At 40.5% G+C, this 27,906-nt stretch overlaps 1 protein-coding gene across 2 annotated transcripts; it reads right to left on the reverse strand.

Annotated features, from left to right (window-relative positions):
- Positions 1–155: 155 nt before the first annotated feature.
- Positions 156–27,906, reverse strand: ZNF841 (zinc finger protein 841). Of its 2 annotated transcripts, none has more exons than XM_003269870.4 (5): positions 27,401–27,906; positions 22,930–23,021; positions 12,865–12,991; positions 12,004–12,132; positions 156–3,313 (listed from the first exon to the last, which is right to left on the reverse strand). In XM_003269870.4, exons 2-5 carry the CDS (start codon positions 22,942–22,944, stop codon positions 810–812), a joined length of 2,775 nt encoding a protein of 924 aa, XP_003269918.1. In that variant the 5' UTR covers positions 22,945–23,021; positions 27,401–27,906; the 3' UTR covers positions 156–809. The 2 variants fall into 2 exon arrangements, with proteins under 2 accessions (XP_003269918.1, XP_030677062.1); XM_030821202.1 differs by having other exon boundaries at positions 12,004–12,135.

Here is a 27,906-nt window from a genome sequence, read left to right on the forward strand (position 1 = left end):
CATTCTTGCCACATATACTACACTTCTGTGATTTCTCTCCAGGATGTATATTCTTATGCCTAATGAACACTTGCTTAAAACTTAGCTGTATTCACTTCATGTGTAAATATATTAGGCCATAATTGCATTGCTAGAAATAAATACCTGAGGCTAGGTAATGTATAAAGAGGTTTAATTGACTCACAATTTTGTAGGCTTTATAGGAAATGGCGCTGGCATCTGTTCACCCTCTCGGGAAACCTCAGGAAGGTTAAAATGATGGTGGGAGGTGAAGGGGGAGTGGGCATGTCACATGGCCAGAAGGAGAACAAACAAGAGGGAGGTGCCATTCACCTTCGTGCGTGCGTGTGTGTGTGTGACGGAGTCTCACTCTGTCACCCAGGCTAGAGTGCAGTGGCGCAATCTTGGCTCACTGCAACCTCCGCCTCCAGGGTTCAAGCAATTCTCCTGACTCAGCCTCTCGAGTAGCTGGTACTACCAGTACCCCCCACGAAGCCCAGCTAATTTTTTGTATTTTTGGCAGAAACAGGGTTTCACCATGTTCGTCAGGCTGCTCTTGAACTCCTGACCTCAAGTGATCCACCCACCTCAGCCTCCCAAAGTGCTGAGATTACAGGCATGAGCCAGACCTCATGAGAACTATCACAAGGACAGCAACAAGGGGATGGTACTAAACCTTTCTTGAGAAATCCACCCCCATCATCCAATCACCTCCCACTAGGCCCCAACCTCCAATACTGGAGATTACAATTCCACATGAGACTTCAAAGGGAAAGGACAAATATACAAGCCATAGCAGTAAGTATAAATTATTTGGGGATCCCAGAAGTTAGGACAACGTCTAACGGCCTTTCCACATTGAGTTTAGTTGTAAGGTTCTCTCCAGTATGTTTTATCTGATGTTTAGTGAGGCCTGAGCGACTAATGTAAGATTTGCCACACTCATTACATTTATAAGGTTTTTCACTAGAATGAATTCGTTGGTGTTTAGTGAGGCAAGACCGCCGCCCAAACGCCTTGCCACATTCCATACATTTGTATGGCTTCTCTCCAGTATGGTTTCTCTGATGGTAAACCAAGTTTGACCTTTCGATAAAAGCTTTACCACATTCATTACATTTATGAGGTTTCTCTCCAGTATGCATCATCTGATGATTAAGCAGAATTGAACGTACTCTAAAGGCTTTGCCACACTCATTACACTTGTAAGGTTTCTCTCCAGTATGAATACTCCAATGACGTGCGAGACCTGAGCGATAACGGAAGACCTTGCCACATTCATTACATTTGTAAGGTTTCTCTCCAGTATGAATTCTCCGATGCCTTGCAAGGGTTGTAGTGGAGTTAAAGACTTTCCCACATTCAATACATTTGTATGGCATCTCTCCGGTATGCCTTCTCTGATGGTACACCAGACTTGTTTTATGACTAAAAGTTCTACCACATTCACTACATTTGTGTGGTTTCTCCCCAGTAGGATTTCTGTGATATCTTGCAAGTTTTGAACTTTGGATAAAAGCCTCACCAAACTCATTACAGTGGTAAGGGTTCTCTCCAGTATGAATTACCAGATGTTTAGTGAGGCTTGAACGCTGAGTATAGGCTTTGCCACAATCATTACATTTGTAAGGTTTCTCTCCGGTATGAATTTTCCGATGACGTGCTAGGCATGAGTAGTAACTGAAGACCTTGCCACATTCGTTACACTGGAAAGGTTTCTCTCCAGTATGACTTCGCCTATGAATTGAAAGGTTTCCACTGTCAATGAAGACCTTGCCACACACATTACATTTGTAAGGTTTCTCTCCAGTATGCATTCTTTGATGACGTGCTAGGCATGAATAGTAAGTGAAGACCATGCCACATTTATTACAATGGAGAGGTTTCTCTCCAGTATGACATCTCATATGAACTGAAAGATATCCACCATAATTAAAGACCTTGCCACACACATTACATTTGTAAGGTTTCTCTCCGGTATGAATTCTCTGATGTACAGTTAGTAATGAGCCCCAATTAAAGGCTTTGCCACATTCATTACATTTGTAAGGTTTCTCTCCAGTATGAACTCTCTGATGCACTGCAAGATGTGAATGTTGACTGAAGACCTTGCCACATTCATTACATTTGTAGGGTTTCTCTCCAGTATGAATTCTCCGATGCCCTGCAAGACGTGAACGTTGAAAGAAGACCTTGCCACATTCATTACACTTGTAAGGTGTCTCTCCAGTATGAATTATCTGGTGCCTTACAAGTTGTGAATTTTGATAAAAGACCTTGCCACATACATCACATGTATATGGTTTCTTTCCTGCATGGATTATATGATGTGCAGTGAGGCTTGAGTTCCGTTTAAAGGTTTTGCCACATTCATTACATTTGTAGGGTTTGTCTCCAGTATGAACTGTCTGATGAGTTGCAAGAGAGGAACTTTGACTAAAGCACTTCCCACATCGATTACATTTGTAAGGTTTCTCTCCAGTATGAATTCTCTGATGAACTGCAAGGTGGGAAGTTTTACTAAAGGACTTGCCACATTCATTACATATGTAGGGTTTGTCTCCAGTGTGACTTCTCCGGTGATTTACAAGATCTGAATTTTGTCTGAAGATCTTGCCACATACATCACATTGATATGGTTTCCCTCTTGTATGGACTATCTGATGTACTGTTAGTAGTGAGCCCCGATGAAAGGCTTTGCCAGACTCATTGCATCTGTAAGGTTTCTCTGTAGTATGTATCATTTGATGATTAAGAAGACTCGAAGACACTCTAAAGGCTTTGCCACACTCATTACCTATGTAAGGTTTTTCCCTAATGTGTGTTTTCTCGTCTTGTGTAGGTAACGAAAGTTGCAAAAAATCATTCCCATATTTCCTAGAAATGTTGGTTTGGATACCAGGAAAAATTCTTTGAAGTGGTGAAGCTAAAAAACCATTATTAACTGTCTTCTTGATTTGATTACATCCATAAATTTTCTCTGCAGTTTGAAATTTCTGCAATTCACCCAGACCGGACTGAAAGCTTAATATAAGCTGATTTTCCATATGCTTGTTTTCTACGTCCCCTTGACTATGTCGAACTCTTTTACCAGTAAGATTGTTTTTATGGGTCATCGGCCCTTCTTTATAATTTATTTCTCCATCTTTCCATTGAAAGTTAAGCTCCTGTAGATTTTTCCGGATTTCCCTGAAGTAAAAATTTTCAATGTCATAGCTTTCATGTCCTTCCAACATCACTGTTTGGAATTTTTCTCCTGTGTTACTGTTCTGTATTGGTGGTAATTCTTTGATCACACATTTAGGAGAGATACCTGCAAAATATAATGAACATGGGGTTTTAAAATAACTATTATTGGTAAATATTATTTTATGCTGAAAACACACTACACTAAACATAATGTTTATACTAGCAAGTTGTGAAACTTTTCTACCATGATCTTCTATTTGTAGAAATGCAAAATGAATAGAATTCTATAGTAAAGAAAGAGTGATTACATGTAATTCAAATCAATTTTAGGAAAGCCTAGTTTCAAACATCCTTCGACCAAAAGACTCATGTTATGCAAACATATGTGAGCACCAAAACAAGTATTTTGCAACCGCTGACCCCAAATGACACACCAATTGGCAGTAAACATATGGCTCCCTCATAATAGGAGAGAAAAATAGTTATATATATATATTTCATACAAATGAATGGCAAGCAACAGCAAGATATACTGTAATGGTAAATATTAACTAATAAATAATCATAATATAAATTAATAAATAAAACATTCTAATAGCCTGTGATAAAACCAGCAGGTAAATAATGAACAACCACAAAATACAAATCTATAGTATGAAATTCTAAATAATTCTCCATCAATAATAAGCAAGAACTTATATTCTAGAGGCAGTATATGATAACTAGAAAATGTTGAGATCACTGGCTTTTAAAGATAAAGGTAAATATGTCTATGGCCATACCAACGTGAATGCATCTGATCTCAGAAACTAAGCAGTGTCAGAACTGGTTAGTACTTGGATGAGAGAAAGGTAAATATATAACATAATAAAGAATAAAAATTGGGGACAGGTCAGCCAGGTGCAGTGGCTCAAGCCTGTAATCCCAGCACTTTGGGAGGCCGAGGTGGGTGGATCACGAGGTCAGGAGTTCGAGACTAGCTTGGCCAACATGGTGAAATCCCGTCTGTACTAAAAGTAAAAAAAAAAAAAATCAGCCAGTGTGGTGGCACATGCCTGCAATCCCAGCTACACTGGAACCCAGGAGGCAGAGGTTACAGTGAGCCGAGATTTCGCCACTGCACTCCAGCCTGGGCGACAGAGCAAGACCCCGTCTCAAAAAAAAAAAAAAATGGGGACAGGTATGGTGGCTCAGACCTATAATCCCAGTATTTTGAGAGGCCAGGGTGGGCAGATCATTTGAGGCCAAGAGTTTGAGACTAGCCAGGCCAACATGGTGAAACCTCATCTCTACTAAAAATATAAAAAATTAGCCAAGCATGATGGTGCATGCCTATAATCCCAACTACTCAGGAGGCTGAAGCACGAGAATCACATAAACCTGTGAGGGGGAGGCTGCAGTCAGCCAAGATCACGACACTGCACTTCAGCCTGGGCGACAGAGAGAGACTGCCTCAAAAAAAGAATAAAACTTGGGAAAGGAAATCAGAAATCCCAGTTATGATTTCATGCCTACAACTATGTAGCAAACAATAGAGCAAGTCCCTATGTATTCATTGTCTTTTTTTGCTTTTGGTTGAGATGGAGTCTCACTCTGTCACCCAGGCTGGAGTGCAGTAGCATGATCCCACCTCACTGCAACTTCCAACTCACAGGCTCAAGCGATCCTCCCACCTCAGCCTCCTGAGAGCTGGGACCACAGATGTGTGCCATCATGCCCGGTTAATTTTTTTGTAGTTTTGGTAGAGATGAGGTTTTGCCATGTTGCCCAGGCTGGTCTGGAACTCCTAAGCTCAAACAATCTGCCCACCTCTGCCTCCCAAAGTGCTGGGATTACAGGCGTGAGCCACCGTGCCCAGTCCTATTCACTGTCTTTATTATCCAGTTCATTGGCTACAAAATATATATGATACAGAGATTGTACTTGGAAAATGTATGAACTGAGATAAAAGAGAACACCATTTGGAACAAACTGCAAAATGAAAACTTACAGATACAATGTAGACTGTTCTGATATAAAGACTTATGTCTGCCAAAATTCCTATGTTAAGGCCCCATCCTCAATGTGATAGTATTTGGAAGAGTGGTCTTTGGGAGTCAATTAGGTCAGGATGGTGCATAGAACTTCAGGAATGCAATTAGCAGAAACATGAAAAAGCTTCTGCTTTTTGCATGGCAATCTCTCTGCCACATGAGAACACAGAAAGAGTCAGCCATGGCACACCAGAAAAAAGTCCACACCAAGAACCAAAGTGGCTGGCTCTGACATGTTGAACTTCGCACCACCCAGATCTGTGAAAAGTCAATTTCTGCTGTTTAAACCACCCTATCTATGGTATCTGATATAGCTAGTCATGCTGACTAAGGTAAAGCCAATATACTATCTTATTATAAACATGAAACAATGTTGATACACGTCATTAAACAAATTTGTGATTCTGTACTATAAAACATGCAATATTCTAAGCTAGCTAACAGCAGTAACTTGTTTAAAAAGTCTTTAGGTAAATTATCACTATTTAACAAACAAGCACACTAAATATGCCCACAGGATTTATGTATCTATACCCAATATACAAAGAAAGTAAGGTACAAGAACCTGGGTTTGCAAGATCAAACATGTTTTTAAAAACATCTTCCCAAACAAGCAGTGCAGGTAACAGGTCAACCCAGATGTCAAGAGTGTAGAAATACTTCAAGAGCCATTTTGTGTAGAGCACTGATTCTGTCGCTGTTCAGGGTGCCACTATGTAACCCACATGGACCTAGGAGGACTGAACAAAGGGGGCGAATGTGGGAATAAAAGACAAGGGTATATTTGGAAGAAGGGGTCAGGGGCACCTTGCCTCTAGTGGACAAGGGCCCTGAGCTTTACACAGCCCTCTGTATTTATTAGGCAAGAGACAGAAGGAGGGTGGAAGAAGGGGTCAGCTGTGCAGTCCAGAGTAGGCTTGCAAGATTGCATTCCTCAAACAACAGGCTCTAGATATGGCAGTAGATAACCCTGGCACCAGGAAGTGATTGCCTCCAGCAAACCTTCTATTAGCAGGAGCAGTCATGAGTTTGCCCACATCCTGCATTCGATAAACAGTTTGTTGTTTGATCATACAGCCTCCAGTGGAATGCTGAGTTGGTCACATCCCACGGGACTTGGCTCCCTGCAATGCTGTACTGCCAAAAGCATTATTCAGCCATCCGTCATGAATAATGAACAGTATCTGAGTCATCATCCCCTGCACATATTGATTTAGGCAGTGTTATCAGACAGTGGTCAAGTGAATGAGTAGGGGTCACCCCTTACAGAGTGAGAGTAGCATGGGAGGTGAGGGAGTTCTGCAATAATGGGAGTATAAAATTAATACGCTAGTCAGTAACTGGGTAGTCCATCTGCACCAAAGTAATATGTTAGGAAAGGCCCAGGAGGACAAAGGGCAAGAGGGGAGAGCAAGGAGTAATGAGCATGGGGCAGCAGGGTTTGTGCTTGCAGAGCTGTGGGAATATAATTGCACAAGAAACAGCTAAAATCCTGGCTTTGGAAGAAAAGAGAAACTAATGTAGAGGCAGCATTGTACTGACTAGTACTTAAACATGAGAATTATACTATGGGTGCAGGACAACAAGGGAAGACAATTAAAAAGGAGGTGGTGTGACAATATGGGAAGAAAAAAGATTAATGTCTCTATAATATTTGCTATGAAATTTATCATACTGAATGTCCCATGAGTTCTATTTCCAGGTATATGCTCAACAACCCTACACATCAAGAGAAATGTGAAAGACTGTTCTTACAATTCAATCCTTAAGAAAAAACCTGAAAACAACCATGAAGAGGAGATGGATGAATTCATTTTGTACACACACATAAAGACACCATAAAATTTTATTGATAGTACAAGAATGTTAAGGAGACATGGGGTGCAGAATGAGGACCCCTAGCACAACAGGCGAAGATTTGAGAAAACAAAGAAAGCAGGAGACTCTTGTCAAGGTTTAAATATATGTTAATGGAGACACAGTATATACGATGAAAGTATCCTGGGATATCGAAAACACGACATGGAAGCGGATCTGTAAAAAAGTCATTTTTGTATGTAATTGAAGTTAAGCTGTTATTAGTTTAAAATAGGATGTTATAAATCTAAAGTGTTTTCTGTAATTGCAACGGTAACCACAAAGAATGTATAGAAGACACACACAATGGAAATAAAACTATTTCAGGAAAAAAAAAATCAACTATATAAAAACGAAGGCAGTAAGAGAAACAGAACAAAAAAATCTAAAAGAGATATAGAAAACACTTAACAAAATGGCAATATAAGTCCTTTTCTATCAGTAATTACATTAAATGTAAGTGTTTATACTCCACAGTCAAAAGACAGAGACTGGCTGAATAAATTTTTAAAACTGGCTTCAGCTACACACTATCCAGAAAATACTCATTTCAATTCAAAGGACACACATAGGCTGAACTGAAGGGATGAAAAAAGATATCCCCTATAAATGTTAACCGAAAGACATCAGAGGTGGCTAAACTGATGTCAGCCAAAATAGACTTTATGTCAAAACTGGTACAAGAGACAAAGAAGGGCATTATATAATGATTAAAACGTTAATTCACTAGGAGGATATAACGATAGGTGCCTATATAGAGATCCTCAATATGTGAAGCAAAATTAACATAACTAAAGGGAGTAGTTCCACAGTAATAATAAGAGACTAATAAGAGACTTCGATGGCCTATTTTTTTTTTTTTTTTTTTGAGATGGAGTCTCGCTCTGTCGCCCAGGCTGGAGTGCAGTGGCGCAATCTCGGCTCACTGCAAGCTCCGCCTCGCGGGTTCACGCCATTCTCCTGCCTCAGCCTCTCTGAGTAGCTGGGACTACAGGCGCCCGCCACCACGCCCGGCTATTTTTTGTATTTTTAGTAGAGATGGGGTTTCACCATGGTCTCGATCTCCTGACCTCGTGATCCGCCCGCCTCGGCCTCCCAAAGTGCTGGGATTACAAGCCTGAGCCACCGCGCCTGGCCTACAAATGGCCTATTTTTACTTATAAATAGGACAATCAGACAGAAGAAAAACAAGGAACTAGAGAACCTAAACTATATATCATATTGAACTTAACCTACACATGCATAACACATCACCCAAAAACAGTGCAATACAAATTTTTCAGAACTGCACATGAAACATTTTTCAAAAGAAATATTGGAAAAGAAAAAATTTTTTAAACTTTTTAAAGACTAAAATTGTAAAGCATAACTTATCCCATCGTAATAAAATAAAACTAGAGATCAACAGCAGAAGAAAATTAGATTACCAACAAATATGTGGAAACAACATACTCTTAGGCCAGTGTGGTGGCTCACGCCTGTAATCCCAGCAATTTGGGTGGCTGAGGCAGGTGGATCACCTGAGGTCAGGAGTTCGAGACCAGCCTGGCCAACATAGTGAAACCCTCAGCCAGGCGTGGTGGCAGATGCCTGTAATCCCAGCTACTCGGGAGGCTGAGGCAAGAGAATCACTTGAACCCAGGAAGTGGAGGTTGCAGTGAGCCGAGATTGCACCACTGCACTCCAGCCTGGACGACAAGAGCGTAACTCCGCCTCAAAAAACAAAAACAAACAAACAAAACCATACTCTTAAACAGCCAATATGTCAAATTAGAAATCACAAGGGAAATTTTAAAACTCTCAAAACAAAGGAAAATGAAAACAGAACATACCAAAACTTGTGAATGCAGAAAAAACAGTGCTAAGATAAAAAATCTGCAGATATAAATGCTAACATTAAAATAGAAGATATCCAATGGAACAGAATAGGAAACCCAGAAATACAGCCACACACCTACAACCAACTGATCCTTGATAGTCAACAAAAACAACTGGGAAAAGACATTCTATTCAATAAAGGGTGCTAGAAAAACTGGCTAACCGTATATAGAAGACTGAAACTGGACTCCTATCTCTCATCATATACAAAAATTAATTCAAGATGAATAAAGACTTACATTAAGACTTCAAGCTACAAAAATTCTAGAAGAAAATCTAGGAAAAACTTTTCTGGACAAAATACAGGTTTCTTTTTTCTTTTCTTTTTTTTTTTTTTTTAGAGACAGGGTCTTGCTCTGTCGCCCAGGCTGAAGTACAGCAGTGCGATCTCAGCTCAATGCAACCTCTGCCTACTGGGTCCAAGCAATTCTCTTGTCTCAGCCTCCCAAGTAGCTGAGATTACATGCATACACCACCACACCGGGCTAATTTTTTTGTATTTTTAGTAGAAACAGGGATTCACCATGTCGGTCAGGCTGGTCTCGAACTCCTAACCTCAGACCTCAAAATGATCCGCCTGCCTCGGCCTCCCAAAGTGCTGGGATTACAGGCACGAGCCATTGCTCCTGGCCCAATACAAGTTTTTTAAGAGAATTTATTCTTCATTGCTTGATGATCATGAAAAAAAATATAGGTTGTATAAATAGTAGAGAAGTCCCTGAAGTGTAAGAAATGGTCTAAGTGTAAAATAAAGTTAGATTTTTAAATAATGATTCAGTATAACATGATGGACATGAATGTAGATATGAGAATAGTTATTATAATATAGCATTTGTTCCAGGAAAGAAAAAAACAGTGCAATTTGAACAAAACCCAGCAAGCCATATTTAGGAAACTGAAACTTACTACAGAAAAGCAATGTATGTTATATAACAAAGAATGATCAATCTATTAAATGGTATTTTCACAATTAAGATAGTAACTTAAAAAATTATGTTCAAGATATTAAAATTTTCCAGCTTAAAAACTGTAATCAATTTAACTGACAAATATATACTTTCATAGTAGGAATTCAGTCAGGTGAAACAGAAGTAAAAGGAATAACTGAAACCGTCAATACAACACTATGGAGTTTGTGTAAGTTTTAGGGAAACTGCTGCTGAGCTATACCATCTGTACTAAAGAAAGAAATCTTGTAAAACACATAAAACAAATATGCATTCCCCAACACAACACTACCACACATAGAAACATAAAACAAAGAAAACTGAGTATCCTCAAAAATATGGAACTGATTAAATAAATAAAAACAAAGTTCATTTATAATACATGAAAATGTATCAGATGAAAGCAACGGCTGCTTAAAACGAATTTTGTGGACTTAAAAAAGATAAGCCTCATTCCACTTCATTAGCTTCCTCAAGATCAAAGTTGTACTCACTGTAAACAAAAATACTGGGGAAGAAAAGTGTGGCACGAGCAGTGGTTCAGGCAACAGCCCTGCAGAGATGAAGCTGTGGGCCTGGACAATGTTCTTCCTGGGAGAAATTCTTTTTTTTTTTTTTGAGACAAAGTCTCGGTCTTGTCTGCCAGCCTAGAGTGCAATGGCGCAATCTCCGCTCACTACAACCTCCGCCTCCCAGGTTTCAGGGAGTCTCCTGCCTCGGCCCCCCAAGTAGCTGGGATTACAGGCGCCTGCCACCACGCCCGGCTAATTTTTGTATTTTTAGTGGAGATGGGGTTTCACCAAGTTGGCCAGGCTGGTCTAGAACTCCTAACCTCATGTGATCCACCCGCCTCAGCCTCCCAAAGTGCTGGGATTACAGGAGTGAGCCACCGTGCCCAGCGTGGGAGAAATTCCTACACCATTCACTGCTAGCTCAAAAAAGACCATTAGTATATGAGATCAACATTGCCACAGTACCCTTGAGAGATACTTTTGTGACATTTCTCAGAAACCAGGCTCTTGTGATGCTCTCTGAATATTCATGATAAATGCTGATCATTCTACTCTGGCTTTAATAGTTGCATCTGTATGTAGCAGGATGATGTTAAAACTCCTTACTCAAAGTGCTCTCCTTCAAAAATTTTCTCTTACCCAGTAAACTCACTCCATAAGATAGTCCACAAGATATTCATAACCCCAGGAAAAAAGCATAATATGTCAGACACTAGAAATGTTTTTATCCAAAGCAAGTCTCAGAGGCAAAAAATCACACAAACATAAAAGAGAATGCAAGATCAGAAAGAGCCAAGGCATAAACAAGACAGAGAAAAACACAGGAGTTGGATTGTGAGGGATCTTGAAATGAGACAGTGCTCTGTCCACAGATCCCAAACTAAGAGTGTGAAGACAGAGATACGCTCCCTGTGTAGGACTAAGAATAAAGAGAGGACCTTTGTGTCAACTGTCTTTACAATTCTTCTATGTAACAATCTCAGGAGACCCAACTCATTCCCGTCACAAACCTAAGAGTGTCCAAAGAAGAACTAAGAAAGTGGCTGAGGGACCTGAACAGGCAGACAGGGCTGAAGATAGTCCAGTTCTAGGACCCCAGCTTCAAAGGAAGGGCAACCAATGTTTCCCCATCTCCTGACCAGCACTTTCAAGTATAGGAAATGGGGTGGAACCAGAAAAGCTCCAGGCATCAGGACTATGGAGCCCTCAGCTCCAATCTATATGGATCAGAGAACTGAGGATCAGATGGAATCAAGAACAGGAGGAGACACCACATGGGAAAGAGACTTCTTTGAAAAGGCCCTTCCCATGCCACAGAGTCAAAGCATCAGAATTCACAGAATACAGATGACACTGTGGTCCATCATAACAGTCTTGTCCTTTGCTCTGTTTGAGCTGCAGCAACCCCTGGAGAGTGAAAGGGTAAACTTATACGTGTCTGGAGAGCAAAGTGGTAAGCAGGAAAGAGGAAAACTTTCGGAGCTCAAAGAAAATCAAATTTGTTTCCCCACAGAACTCTCCCACTTGCAGAGTTTTACACACAAAATTTCATGGTACCGCTTCCATTGTGCCCATCTGAGCTCTTACCTGTGATCATGCCTTTCATGCATTCCCCACAGTTTGGGTTCTTTGCTATTTTCACTTGGCTCACCACAGTCCAGGGCTCTTTCCCTTGCTCCAACATGGAGATAATATTCAGGTCAGGAAGACAGAGTCCTGCTTATAAAAAAAGAAAGAAGATGTCCCATGGTTTTTCCAGAACCCAGCCTAATGTCTAGGTAGAAGAGAAAACACTGCAGTTGAATCTACAAAACATTTCACAAACTCATCCATTGATTGCCTCCTTCTGAATGCTTAGTGAACACTATAAGATGAAGATATCTAGCTCTCTCCCAAGAAATACTGAATCAAAAACACAGGGATAGGCCAAGCGTACTGGCTCAAGCCTGTAATCTCAGCACTTTGGGAGGCCAAGACGGGGAGATGGCTTGAGCACAGGAGTTCAAGATCAGCCTGGGCAACAGAGTGAAACCCTGTCTCTACCTGGGCATGGTGTTGCACACCCACAGTCCCAGCTACTTGGAAGGCTAAGGTCATGAGATCATACCACTGCACTCCAGCCCAGGTGACAGACTGAGACTGTGTCCAAAAAAAAAAAAAAGCACAAGGATAGAAAACAGGAACAGGGAAATGGATATATTAACTCCGCCATAAGGTTTTATATGTACCTCAGCTCTGGAACCACCACTAATGTACAAAGAAGGAAACAGAATATCCATAGAAGCAGGACAGTTAAAGGCCAGATGCAGCATTATGAAGCTTTTTATTTGTGAATCAACAAGGCTTCAGTCTCTGTCAAATAATGTAGGGCCTCACAAGAAACACAGTAAGGAAAGTACAAAAATGCACAAGGGAAGATCCCAAATTCTGGAGGAAAATTATCCTCACCCAGGAAGCCGAGGTTCCTGTAGTTCTCCAACATCACGTCCCTGTACAAAGCTTTCTGCACAGGGTCCAGGGATTTCCACTCCTCCTGAGAGAATTCTACGGCCACATCCCTGAATGTCAAAGATCCCTGAAATGAAAAACACATTTCAATATGAGCAATGGGTGAGCTCTTATCTTTACATAAAATGAGGAGAGAACTGTCACATCAATTTGATTGAAGTGTGTGTTTTGACATTTCCATTAAAAGCATCTGTGAGATAATTATGTGTCCCTAATTTTGGGTTTTATAAAATTCAATAGGAGATTAGGATTTTATCTAAATCGGTGCACATTTCTCACTTCTGTGGACAAAATAAGAAATAAACACATGGTTATCCCTATGAAAGTTTTAGATATTATATTTGTTACACCAAGTGAGGTGTCCAGATGAGCTAGAATACAAGTGGTGTCTTCAGAGATGACAATGTTCTTAGTGGCTTTAAAGAAAGGTCAGAAACTAAAAACTGTGATGACAAAAGCAACAGCAAGGACTAAAGTTTTGGAACACTCCCCATATACTGGGCATTACTCCAAAGGCTTTACATGTTCTAACTCAAATGATGACATAATAACCTATGACAGAAATATTTCTTCCCATCTTACTAAAAGACAACTGTGTCACAGACAGGCTAAGAAACTCGCCTAGGTCAACAACCTGCAAACAGCAGAGCAAGCACCTGAACCCGGATGTCTAAAAATTAGAGTTGAATCAACAGAATCCAACAGTTATATAACAGAGTATGTCCTAGACTTTCTGTGTGGCTATAACAAAATAAGAGAGACTAACTAATTTATGAACAACAGAAATGTATTTCTCATGATTCTGCTGGCTGGGAAATCCAAGATCAAGGTGTCAGCAGGACTGATGTCTGCTGAGGGCTAATCCCTGCTTCGAAGATGATGTCTTGTTGCTGCATCCTCTGGAGGTGAGGAACACTGTGTCCCCACATGGCAGAAGGGACAGAGGGGCAAAAAGCAGTGAACTCCCTAGAATAAGCCTGTTGATATCTCATTGAAAAGAACACCATAACCTTCCCTCCCTCCCTTCTTTCTTTCCTTCCTTCCTTCCTCCCTCCCTTCCTTCCTCTTTCTCCTTTTCTTTCTCTTTCTTTCTAAGAAAAAAAAGAAAAAAAAACAAAACAAAGAAAAGAACACCATATCCCATTAATAAAGGCAGACCCCTCATGACCCAATCTCCTCCTAAAGGCCACACCTCATAATTCTTGGAGATTGGGCATTAGGGATTAAGTGAACATAAACTGTGGAGGAGAGAAAAACACTCAGACCATAGCATTCTATCCCTGCCCCTCAAAATTCATGTACTTCTCACATACAAAATACATTCTATCCCAATGTCTCCCAAAGCCTTAACTTTTTCTAGTACCAATTCAAAAGTCTATAGCCGAGAGCTGCATCTAACTATAATCTATATCAGATATGGGTGAGACTCAAAGGTGTGTTTCATCTGGAGGCAAACTCCTCTCCAGCTGTGAACCTGTGAAATCAAATGAGTTATGTGCTTCCAAAATATAATGGTGGGGCAGACACAGGTTAGATATTTCAGTTCCAAAAGGGAGAAACAGGAAAGAAGAGGTAGCTGTTCCCATGTAAGTCTGAAACTCAACAGGGCACACACATTAAATACTAAGGCTTGACAATAATCTTCTTTGACTCCATGTCCCACCTTCTAGACATTCTAGAGAAGATGTGGGGTCCCCAATAGTTTTGTTGGGATCACCCCACATGGAAGTTCTTACACATGGTGGTCGAGTGCCTGTAGCTCTCCAGAGCTACATACTGGTGACTCTACAGTCCTGGGGTCTCAGGGGTGACCCTGCTCCCAGAGGCTCTACTTGACCTTATCCTAATAGGGACTCTGAGTTGGCTCTTCCTCCACGGCTTTGCTTCACATGGCTCTGATGGGGACCCTCTGAGGTGGTGTCAATTCCATGGCTCGAATGAGCATGGCCCTAGTGGGGACTTTCTGTGGCAGCCTCACACCTATGGTATTTCTATGCCTGGGCTCCAGGGATCTCTGAGGCATTCCTTGAAATCTAGGTGGACACTGCCATGGGTCCACAACTCATGCCCTCTGCACACTTGCAGTTAGCACTGTGTGGATGCCGCCAACATTTACAATTTGTGTGTGTCCTCTGTGGTGGTGGCTGGAGTGGCACTTGGGCCTACCTGAACCACAGCTGGGGTAGCCAAGGAGCACTGCTCTGAAATACAGAGATCACAGACCTGAGGTATCAGGGTTCCAAGGTCCAAAGGGGACCCTAGGTCCCTCACTTGAAACTACTCTGCTCTCAAGGACCTGGCACTCTGGACCTATAATGGGCATAGCAGTCTCAAAGATCTTTAAAGTGCCTTTGGGGTCATTCTCCCATTGTCTTGATAATCAGGACCTGGCTTACTTTGATCCATACTAATCCTATGAAAGATTGCTTGGCTACACCTCCCTTGGTTTTCTCTCCTAAACGCTTTTAATTCTGTATATGACCAGGTTGAGAATTTTCCAAATCTTCACATTGGGCTTCTCCTTTGATTAGTAATTACATCTTTAACTCATGTGTCTCTTCTTGCATTTTACTATAAACAGTTCAGAGAAGCCATGCCACAACTTGAACAATTTGCTTTGAGATTTTTTTCTGCCAAACATCTTAGTTCATCGCTCTTAAATTCTGCTTTCCACAAAGTACAAGGATATGGACATAATCCAGCCAAATTCCTTGCTGCTACTTTGTTACAAAGATGGCCTTTGCTCCAGTTTCCAGTAAATATTCCTCATTTCCATGACACCTCATAAGAATTGCCTTTACTGTCCATATTCCTACCAACATTCTGATCACGACCACTCAGATCATCTCTAAGACAGGATTTCTCTACAGTGCTCCTCTTTTGAGCCCTCACCAGAATTGCCTTTAATTCTCTGCTCATGGCAAAACAGGCTTTTTTTCAGAATTCAATTCATAAGTGTGCCAGTATCTATGGATTACTCATTTCCAAAGCTGCATCTACATTTTTAGTTATTTATTATAGCAACACCCTACTTCTGGTACTAATTTCTATCTTAGTTTGTGCTGCTATAACAAAATGCTTTAGATGCTAATGTATAAACAACAAATTTATCTCTCATAGTTGTCAAACAAGGATGACCAAGATGAAGTTGCCAGTAAGTTGGTTGTCTGGTGAGGGCCTCATTCCTTGTAGGAGGGTCTCATTCCTTGTTGCTAAGTCCTCTGGGGGCAGAAATGAATACTGTGTCCTCACGTTATGGAAGGCAGAAAACTAAGGGAGCACTCCCTTCAACATGGAGGTCTCTTATAATTAGAAACAGTCCTAATTCCATTCATAAGTGCAGAGCCCTAGACACTTAATCACTGCCCAAAGAACAACTTTTAATCCTATTGCAACAGGGATTTTCTACATGAATATTGGAGAGAATACCATCATTCAAACCATAGCACAAAAAGTACACTGCATAGCACAAAAAGTACACTGACAGAGGGTTGCCTGAGAAAACTTGAAGCAAGTTCAAGATTAACTTGGAACCACATAAAAGATCATTATATAGGCTGGGCACAGTGGCTCACATCTGTATCTTAGCACCTTGGGAGGCTAAGGTGGGTGGATCATGAGGTCAAGAGATCAGGACCATCCTGGCCAACATGGTGAAACCCCATCTCTACTAAAAATACAAAAATTAGCTGGGCCTGGTGGTGTGCACCTGTAGTCCCAGCTACTGGGGAGGCTGAGACAGAACTGCTTGAACCTGGGAGGTGGAGGTTGCAGTAGGCTGAGATCATGCCACTGCACTCCAGCCTGGTGACAGAGTAAGAACCCATCTAAAAAAAAAAAAAAAAGATCATCATATAAGCACATACATGCACGCACGTAATACATTACTATTCATACAACTAATCCATTCACATGATAATATAGAAAAAAATTTAAAAATTAAGCAAATCACTGAGAAGAAGAAATATGTAAAAAAGTTTTTATAATCCCAGCACTTTGGGAGGCCAAGGTGGGCAGATCACAAGGTCAGGAGATCAAGACCATCCTGGCTAACACGGTGAAACCCCATCTCTACTAAAAATACAAAAAATTAGCCAGGCATGGTGGCAGGCACCTGCAGTCCCAGCTACTTGGGAGGCTGAGGCAGGAGAATGGCATGAACCTGGGGGGAGGAGCTTGCAGTGAGCCGAGATTGCACCACTGCACTCCAGCCTGTGCAACAGAGCAAGACTCCATCTCAAACAAACAAACAAAAAAAAGTTTTTAAAGAAAAAACATTCTAAGGCCATAGAAACATTTAAGATATAATTTTCAATGATGTTCCCAAGCCTGTATCTTATGTAGAGAAAAGAAAAAAATTAAAATAAAACCAAGTAAATAATTTCAATTGTGAAAAGATAATAGGCTGACTTATGAAACGATGATGTTGTAAATAAAAACCAATGCAAACAAACATTTAAATTAACTGAAATAAGAAGCTATCTCAATGACATATTTTTTGGATGACTTTTTAAATCATTATTCTTAGGCATGTATGTTTTAGTATGCTTGGGACAATGAAAATGTATAAATTGTATTTTATTTACTTTGTACTTAGTACTTCATTTACTTATTTATTTTGTACTAATTCAATACTAGGCTGGAGAAAATGGTACAAAATTTTAAAAGTATATAAACTTTTATTACAATTACTATTAAATGCCTATATTTAAATATCTAAGTGCAATTTTATCCAATTAAATTTAGCTACTTATGCATTAACAAAAGCCAAATGGAGTTTATTAGTTTATTCCACCAATAAATAAAACAGTGATTCAGGATTAGGTGGTTTATTAGTGTAATACATTAAAATTTAACAGATTAAGATAGAAACAATATGTATTGCAGCAGTATATGCTTGCATAAATTATTAGAAAATTTAAAAATCATGTCAAAAAGGTAATCTGTAAAAAAAAAAAAAAAAAAAACAAAAACCACAAACTGTTATTAAGGAAAAATATTTCACCCAACAAGTGAAACATTGGATTCATTTGGAAAAATATTTCACCAAACAAGTGAAACATTCAATTCATTTCCTCTAAATTAAGTAAGAGAAAAGGGGGTTGGCCAGGCCTCCTGTTATTCACCACTGCACTGGATGTCTGAGTAGCAGCAAAGAGAAAAGGTGGGAGGGAAAAAGGCAAGGAGGAGGTAGAGCCAAAGAGTTAGATCTACTAAAATTAAGAGATAACATGATTGTGGCCGGGCGCAGTGGCTCATGCCTGTAATTCCAGCACTTTGGGAGGCCGAGGCGGGAGGATCACCTGAGGTCGGGAGTTCAAGACCAGCCTGACCAACATGGAGAAACCCCGTCTCTACTAAAAATACAAAATTAGCTAAGTGTGGTGGCACATGCCTGTAATCCCAGCTACTAGGGAGGCTGAGGCAGGAGAATTGCTTGAACCTGGGAGGCAGAGGTTGTGGTTAGCCAAGATCACACCATTGCACTCCAGCCTGAGCAACAAGAGCGAAACTCCATCTCAGGAAAAAAAAAAAAAAGAGATAACATGATTGCAACCCAGAAAAAGAATGTTTAAGTATACAAGCTAATAATACACTGAAATAATCTTCCTACTTTAGTAACACTAATTTAAAAACAACACATACACACTGCTAAATTTTCATTAGCATATATACCATGGCACTTAAGTACAAAACATTTTCAGAATTATGTAAACAAATTATAAAACTATACTGAGTGATGTCAGCAAGATAAAGGAACAAGAATCCCCAAACTCTCCAGTCACCACAGTGAAATGATTTTAACAACAATTCATGGACTAATTGCCTCGGGGATAAATCCAGAAAACAGTTCCGAGGTTTCTACACCTCAGGCTGACATAAAGCAAACAGTATAGAAGCTCTGAAGGAAAATCTGAAGCATCCACTTGACAGAGACCCAGTCCCTGCCATGCATTGGGTAACAGAAAAGAAACCCACAACTCCCAAGATCATCTAGGGGATGGAAAGGAGCAGAATATCTGTCCAACATCCTGACTTTTCAGATGACCAACTGATGGGCTGGTTTCTCTCTTCCTGAATATAAGCACTGACAAGAACAAGGTGAAAGGTTAGGGGCCACTGAGAAAAAGGATGATTTACATAAACCAGTGTGTGCAGTAACACAGACAGACGCTAAGTGAATATCTAGTACTACAGCTTACTGTAGCACCAAAGTCTGCAATATCAAAGAGAGACAACAGGGGAGCTTCTGGGTAGAAACTAGCAAACATTTTCAATGAAGAGATGACAAGCAAAGGCCCAGAGAGGACAAAATCCCCAGCCAGAAAAGGTGTGGAAGGTCTCCAGAAACTAGTTGAGTTGACTGCAGAGTGTCCTCCCTGAACAAAGCAACCACCGAGAACTGGGGAGGTAGATGATTTTTCAAATAGGGAAGTGCCAAAAGAAGATAATAACACTTACAAAGAAATAGGAAAATATGGTCCATAAAAAGAAACCAAAGAAACCAATTAAGTCTCTACAAACCTACACTAAAGAAATGGTGATTTACATCTTGGTTTTGAAGAACTAAAAAGAAATGGGGATCACCCTCAGTATATGCAGGGGATTGGTTCCAAGATTCCCTAAGGAGACCAAAATCTATGGATACTGAAGTCCCTTATATAAAAAGGCATAGTATTTGCATATAACCTACCTATATCTTCCCACATGATTTAAATCATCTCTACATTACTTATAATAGCTGATATAATGTAAATGTTACGTAAGTAGTTGTTATACTGCATTGTTTAGGAAACAATGACAAGAAAAAAAGGACTGTACATGTTCAACACAGATGAAACCATCCACTTTTTTCTGGCTATTTGTAATTCATAGTTGGCTCCATCTGTGGCTGCACGAGCCATGAATACAGAGGGCTGACTATATGTGAATTACCAAATAATCTGAAATAGCAGCCACAAGAATGCTCAATGAGTTAAAAGATAGCACACACAGACAATTTCACGAAATCAGGAAAACTGTATGAACTATGCATGCAAAGAAGAATATCAACAGAAATAGAAGCTATAAAGAAGAATCAAAAAGAAATTCTGAGGCTGGGCACCGTGGCTCATGCCTGTAATTCCAACACTCTGGGAGGCCAAGATGGGAGAATTGCTTAAGCCCAGCAGTTCCGAGACCAGCCAGGGCAACATGGCAAAATTCCATCTCTACAAACAGTACAAAAATTAGGCAGGTGTGATGGTGCACGCCTGTAGTCCCAGCTACTCAGGAGGCTGAAGTGGGAGGTTCATTTGAACCCAAGAGGCAGATGATACAGTGATCCAAGATTGTGCCACTGCACTCCAGCCTGGGAAAGAGTGAAACCCTGCCTGAAAACAAAAGAAAGAAAAAAAGTCGAGCTAAAAATACAATAACTGAGTTGAAAAATTCGCTAGATGAGTTCAACAGCTAACTTAATCAGGCAGAAGAAGGAATCGGTGAACTCAAAGGTGATTTTGACACGGAGGAAAACAAAAACTACAAAAAATTAAGAAAAATAAAGAGAGCCTAAAGGGCTCATGGGGAAACCATCAAGCACCAAGAACATATGTATTTTGAAAGCCCAATAAATAATGTGAATATACCTAACATTACTGAACTGTAAGCAAACAAACAAGCTTTACTGAAAGACATAATAAATATATGATCACTGAATGACAAACTCAATTCTTACTGGAAGATGTGATGGTGACAAGACCTGCAACTTTAAAAATTCATGGCCATTCAAACACAAACAAAATATGTGGGAATTTAATAAAATGTGACTGTTGTATAAAAAAAGAACCGACAAAATTTTGGAAAGAAAATGGAGGGATTTGCCAATCTTCATATGAACCTATTATGACATTTATAATACAAAACTTTAAAAGCAATCAAATATAATCTACAAAAAGATATATACAAAAATTCAAATTAAAGATTCAATCAAAAAAATTCATGCAAAGAAAATGTAAGCAAGAAACATGAGATTTTAAAGAAACTTCATAATCACACCATGAGCCAGGCATTCCAAAAGATAAAACAAACATTTACTTATTTTTGCTTTTGTGGTACCATCCTAAAAGAAGCAATCATTCTTTGAACTGCCAGTGAAGTAACCCTCAGACACTTGTGGTGAAGATAGCATGCACAGAGGCAGCCACACTGACATTCTTTGCAAAAGCGAAAAATTGTAAAAGATTCATATGTCTTCATTTAGAAATTCCTCCAAAGAGGGTGCAAAATAAGCTATTAGTATTTATTAACATAAAAACATGTACATTTCAAAAACTTGCAAAATACAGCGAACATTCACTGAAGAATTGTTTTCTAAAATCTCATAATGACGTGTAAATGCATCTTGACACCTCTCACTGACTGTTGCCACAGAACTCAAAATAGTAGCTACTCAATGAAACATGAGGCATGGTGGAGGATGTGACAGAGAAAAGGAACCTGGGTTCCTCTGGGTGGGTAATTGAAAGAGTGATTGCCTCTTCTAGGATGGTGCATTTCCTATTTTGCTGAATCTGGGAAGATTTCCCACTACCCCAAGTTCAAGGGTGTCCCCTCCCACCAACAACACATGATATTTCCCACTCTTTAAAAAAAAAACTACTACTATGTTCTTTTTTCTCTTTGAGGATCTAGAAAAAATAAAAATTCTTAGTATTTCCAATTTTCCAATTCCTTGGACTGTGAGGACATTTCATTATTTTGTGGAAATCAAAATAAAATAATTTTCATTTATGCTCAATTTTCTTTTACCTCATTCTAGGAGCTATTTCATGTTCTGTAGTTAAAAGTTTTTAAATATATACGCCTTGATGTCCTTTTTTTAGGTTATAAGTTGTTTTTACTATAAAACTGAAGTGTGTTCTTGATGCCCTGTTTTTCACCTGTTTGCTTACAAATTTTATTGTATATATTTAAGGTACACAATATAGCAAGGTATAGATAGTAAAAAACTCACAACAGTTTAACAAATTAACATATCCATATCTCACAGTTACCTTTTTTTTTTTTTGCTTTTGTGGCAAGAACAGCTAAAATCTCATTTAGCATAAATTTCATATATAATAAAATGTTATTCCCTATCATCCTTATGTTGTACCACCTTCTTAATGTCTAAATTCCATCTCTGTTTGGACTTTTACCACAAAACAAATATATACATCATGTGATGTTTAAAATAAAAGTAATGTAATATTTAATAATAATTGGTGGAATGACAGAATTTGGCTCCATCTTCTCTGACATCAAAAAAGTTTGGCTCTTACATCTGAGCAAAATTATAACCGTTTTACAAAAAACAACTGCTGATAAGAGTCCCAGCAGGAACACCACATTCTCTGTAGGATGGATATGCTAAGAATGGCTAAATTAATCTGACATTCAGGTTGATTTCATATTTTAAAATCAATGATGGAATAAAACAACCTCTATCACTGATGTCTGTACCTAGTTTTCCATTCCATTCCCAGTCATTAAGATTGTGGAGTCAGAAAGAGTGACTCATTCATTATAGCTTCAAATGTGATATAAAATCAGGCAGAAAAGATCTCCCTTTAAAGGCATCTTTTCAAGAATTTATGAGGTATTTGTGCATATTAACATGTGACTTCCACATACAGCTTCTCTACTCCTGCTCTACTGAGAGCTGACAGTGCATTCAGATGTTGCCCCTAAACAATCTCTGCTGCCCAAATGCTGACACCACAGGACCCACACCCCGTCTCCAACAGTGTCTGGGTGTGAGCCCTTCCCAGGACCATGCCCAGTGGAGCCTCTTCCCAAGCTCGTGTCACTGCGTCACCGTGAGATCTGGAATCTAAGTGCAGAAGTGAGGGACTGAAGGAAGGCATGGGTGAGTGCGAGCAAATGTGTCAGGCAGGATACTTCAGACTCAGAGATTTGCAACTCCAATGCCCTGCATTTCAAAAAGGAAGGAGTCAGAACAATCCACCAAGATTATCACTTTACCTGAGGAAGAGCCATCCCTGGCTCCTTTTCTTTCTTCTTCCTCTCCTGGGCTTCTCTCTCAGTCAATATAATTAATTCTTTAAAAGTCAAATCTGAAAGTCGAAAATATGTTGTTTAATCCTTGGAAACAACACATTCCTTTCTGTACCACAACCATGCCCACAGGGAAGGCCTCAGCATGTGGAGAGACAGCCCAGTGCACCAGGGTGATGCAAGGATAATAAATTCCTACACAAAGACCAAGTAAGTTTCTCACCCTTTTCTTCAGAACTTGTTGCGCTCCCGGAGAGGCCCCCACACACCCTGCAGCAGTGGGGAGCTGGGCTGGACTATGCTTCCCTTCAGGACACAGACCCATCCCTGATCAAAGCCCATACAGAGCACAGCCCCCTCACCTCCCTGTGGATCACAGGCTGAGCTCAGCTCTCAGAAACAGAAGACACAGAGGCTGGACGCTCAATGCTGGATACAAATTAGAATCAACTTGGGTACCTTAAACAATATGGAGGTTGAGTCCATCCTACCTATTGGAAGTGGAATCTGTGGTAAAAGGGCACAAAACGTGTATTTGAAAACTGCCTCAGCACGCTAATGTGAAGCCAGGGTTGAGTACATCTTAAAGGGGACAAGACTAGAACAGCCCCATCCTCCCAGCTCTGCTCTTCCCTTGGGGCCTCATTGTTACCAGTTTGTAGACAGTAGAAGACAATGGACCAGAAAGAAACACAGAGACACATAATATGCACCAGGGGTAGAGGTGAGGGTGTGGCTGGAGTGTTAAATGGTGAGGGTGAGTCACAGAAGTCCCAATGGAGAAGGTGATATCGGAACAAAGACCTCAAGAAGGAAGGATGTTTGCACTTGCAGCTGAGGGGCCAGACAGCCCAGGTAGAGGCCCCGAGGCAGGAGTAACCTCAGCCCAAGGAACAGGAAAGAGGCCTGTGTGGCTGGAGCAGAGAAGGCAGGGAGGACACAGGCAGGAGATGAGGTCAGAGAGGTTCTGGGCAGCAGATTAGGTAGAGACGAGGTATTCAAACATTTTTCTCCCACAGCTCACAGTAATTTAAGAAACTATGTATTTCCTCACCCGTTTTAAGTAAACATAACTTTTCTTTATCACATGAATTAAAGCACTTCTTTTTAATGTCATGTTTTCTCTATTTCAAATACATGCTGACATGTAAAGCTAAAGCCAGGATGTACAGGGTCGCCGTCATCTGAGATGTGCAGGAACGCAGGGGAATGTACTTGGTGAGTTCAGGCAATCACTTTTGGTGGAGATACCTGTTAGATGGCTGAGCAGAGAGAGGAGAGGACAAAAGGACACGGAATTCTAGAGTTCAGGGGACAGGTCTGCAGGGGACATGGAGACGTGTAGGTGGGTAGGTAGGTGATATGGATCGGCTCTGTGTCCCTGGCCCAAATCTCACACTGAATTGTAATCCCCAGTGTTACTGGTGGGGCCTGGTGGGAGGTGGTTGGATTATGGGGGTGGGTTTGTGTTGAATGGTTTTGCACCACCCCTTGGTGCTGTTCTTATCATAGTGAGTTCTCACGAGATCTGGTTGTTTAAAAGCGTGTAGCGCCACCCCCTCTCTCTCTGTTACTCCTGCTCCCGCCATGTGAGACGCCTGTTCCTCCTTCACCTGCCATGACTGGAATCTTCTTGCAGCCTCCCCAGAAGCAGATGCTGCTATGCTTCCTGTGCAGCCTGCAGAACTGTGAGCTAATTAAACCTATTTTCTTTATAAATTACCCAGTCTCCAGTATTTCATTATAGCAATTCAAGAATGGACTAATACAGTGGTGTTTAAATTCATAAGATGAGGTGATGAGGAAAGACAGTGGGTGTGGACAGAAACGAGAAGAGGTTCAAGGACTAAGCCATGAGTCATTCCCACATTGGGAAACATTCAGTCAGGATACAGCAGCAGAGGAAAGTGTGAAATGGTCAGCCAGGTGGCAAGAAAATCAAATAGCTCCTGACAGGAAAAGAAAGAGTAAAGCAGGAAATGAAATACATTGGATTTAGAAATGGGGAGGTCACTGGTGACTCTGAAAAATAAAGTTATCAGTGGAATGGTGGATATGAAAGTTTCATCCAATGCATTCAAGACACAGTTGGAGGCAAGAAGTGAAGACAGAGACTCTGAACAAGATTGTAGTGTATTATGCTCTCAAATGAAGCACAGAAGAGGGGTACTCACTACAGGCAGAAACACAGTTAATGGTATGTTTTGTTTTAATTAGGGTACAGTGGAAGGAAACTAGAGGCTTTAGGGTCTGTGTGTATGCATGCATTTAATGGGCAATACACCACCATCAGTAAACACTGTTTAAAGTAATTCTGTAGAAGTAAAAATGAATGACACAGTTAAACAAATTTTATGGAAGCCCAAAGTATTTTTGTTGTTTTCTTTTTAACTTATATTTTAAGTTCAGGGGTACATGTGCAGGATGTGCAGGCTGGTTACATAGGTAAACGAGTCATGGGGGTTTGTTGTACACATTATTTCATCATCCAGGCATTAAGCCTAGTATCCATAAGTTATTTTTCCTGATCATCTCCCTCCTCCCACTCTCCACTCTCAGGTAGATCCCACTGTGTGTTGTTTCCCTCTATGTGTCCATGTATTCTCATCATTTACCTCCCACTTGTAAATGAGAACATGCAGTATTTGGTTTTCTGTTCCTGTGTTAGTTTGCTAAAGATAATGGCCTCCAGCTCCATCTGTGTCCTGGGAAAGGACATGATCTTGTTGTTTTTTATGGGAAGGCTGCTGTTTTGGACTAGCCTCCCGAACTACCAGACCAAGCTGGAATGAAGTCTCTTGTGCTAAGTGCCACATTATCAAACTGAACCTTGAAATGGGCCAGGTCTAGTGGAAAAAAAAACTCCAAAAAATAAACAGGGGAGGCTAGGCGCGGTGGCTCACACCTGTAATCCCAGCACTTTGGGAGGTCGAGGTGGGCGGATCACCTGAAGTCAGGAGATTGAGACCAGCCTGGCCACCGTGGTGAAACCCCGTCTCTACTAAAAATACAAAAATTAACCGGGCATGGTGGTCCACGCCTGTAATGACCCCACCCCCGAACACTGGCACCACCGTCTACTAAAACAGATGTCTTCAATGATGCACACATGCCCCAATGAGACCCCAACATCTTCCAAGGAAACTCTCCATATTGACATTTAGATATTCCAAAATGCATCTGTAACCATCTTAACGTGCAGCCCAAAATACTTCAAAAAAAAAAAAAAAAAAAAAAAAAAAAAAGCCAAACGTAGCCCCCTAAATGATCTCTATGATTTTCCAGATAATACTTTGGTGAGTTGCATGATTCTTGCACTCCCAAAAGACCCCACAGAAGTCACCACGAAAAGTGCTTATGGCAGTACAGCTCTGGGTTCCATGCTCTCAGGACCAATGAACCAACTCTCCAGCTGCCCACCCTCCCTGTGAACTCAACTTAGGCCTTGCTTCTCACTTCAGTTGACAATAGAACAATATGAGTTTGGCCGGGCGCGGTGGCTCACGCCTGTAATCCCAGCACTTTGGGAGGCCGAGGCGGACGGATCACGAGGTCAGGAGATCGAGACCATCCTGGCTAACACAGTGAAACCCCATCTCTACTAAAAATACAAAAAATTAGTCGGGCGAGGTGGCAGGCGCCTGTAGTCCCAGCTACTCGGGAGGCTGAGGCAGGAGAATGGCGTGAACCCTGGGGGGCGGAGCCTGCAGTGAGCCGAGATTGCGCTACTGCACTCCAGCCTGGGCAACAGCGAGACTCTGTCTCAAAAAAAAAAAAAAAAAAAAGAACAATATGAGTTTGGATTGTACGGGTCCATTTATAAAAGAATTTTCTTCAGTAAACATCTGAAAAATATTTCGAAGACTTGCAACAATTTGAAAAAACTCGCAGATGAACCATGTACCCTAATTAAGAAAAGGGTATGCCAGAAATGCATAAAATATATGTAGATATTAGTATATTTTATCATTTAGTACCATAAAACATACACAAATCTATTCTAAGTTAAAATTTGCCAAACTTACATAAACACCTCTAGACTGTGTATGGTTCCATCTGCAGTCAAAATAAATGTAAAAAAATGTAAAGATGCAGTATTCAATTGTAACTGCATTAATGAACTGTAGTACATACTGAACTTCTACAATAATTTCACAGGCACCTCCCATTGCTATTGTGGTGAGCTCAAGTATCTGTTTAACGTGCCCTGTGATGTTAATCATCTCCATGTGAACTGTTAATCTCTCTAGTAAATTGCAGACCACAGTAAAAACTGATCTTTGTGGTTCTGGCACATTTTTCATTGTTTGGTGCAATACGATAAACTCTGAATAACAACATGGGACCCATCTGAAGTGCCACTAGTGATGCTGGAAGTGCTCCCAAGAAGTAGAGAAAAGTCATGACATTACAAGAACATGAATTGCTTGATACATACCATAGATTGAGGTGTGCAATTCAGTTGCCCGCCATTTCAGGATAAATTAATCTGGTGTAAGGACCACTGTTAAAAGAGAAAATTCATGAAGCCGTCACTGCAGCTACACCAGTAGGCACAAAAACAGTGTACTTTTTGCTAAATACCTTTTTTATCTCATATTGAAAATGCAGCTTTTAAACAGGTGCAAAATCACTATAATGAAGGCATACCTGTAGACTCTAATATGATTTGAGAAAAAGGGAAGTTATTTTATGACAACTTAAAGCAAAAGGAAGGTAAAGGATCTAAAGCTGGAGAATTTGATGCCAGCAAAATATGGACTGATAATTTAAGAAGTTTGGCTTAAAAAAATGTCAAGATAACAGAAGCAGCCACTCCAACCAAGAGGCAGTAGATGGGGTCCCAAATGCCATGAAGAAAATTATTAACGAGCCAGGCATGATTGCTCACCCCTGTAATCCCACCACTGTGGAAGGCCAAGGTGGGCAGGTCACTGGAGCCCA

Source organism: Nomascus leucogenys, chromosome 10 (genome assembly GCF_006542625.1).
Source record: "Nomascus leucogenys isolate Asia chromosome 10, Asia_NLE_v1, whole genome shotgun sequence".
Lineage (NCBI taxonomy): Eukaryota > Metazoa > Chordata > Mammalia > Primates > Hylobatidae > Nomascus > Nomascus leucogenys.

Coding starts and splice junctions, on each gene's coding strand:
- ZNF841 (XM_030821202.1), bottom strand. Junction 12,136..12,864: donor CAGGAACCTCGGCTTCCTGG/GTGAGGATAATT, acceptor TTTTTTTATAAG/CAGGACTCTGTCTTCCTGAC. Junction 3,314..12,003: donor CATGAAAGGCATGATCACAG/GTAAGAGCTCAG, acceptor TATATTTTGCAG/GTATCTCTCCTAAATGTGTG.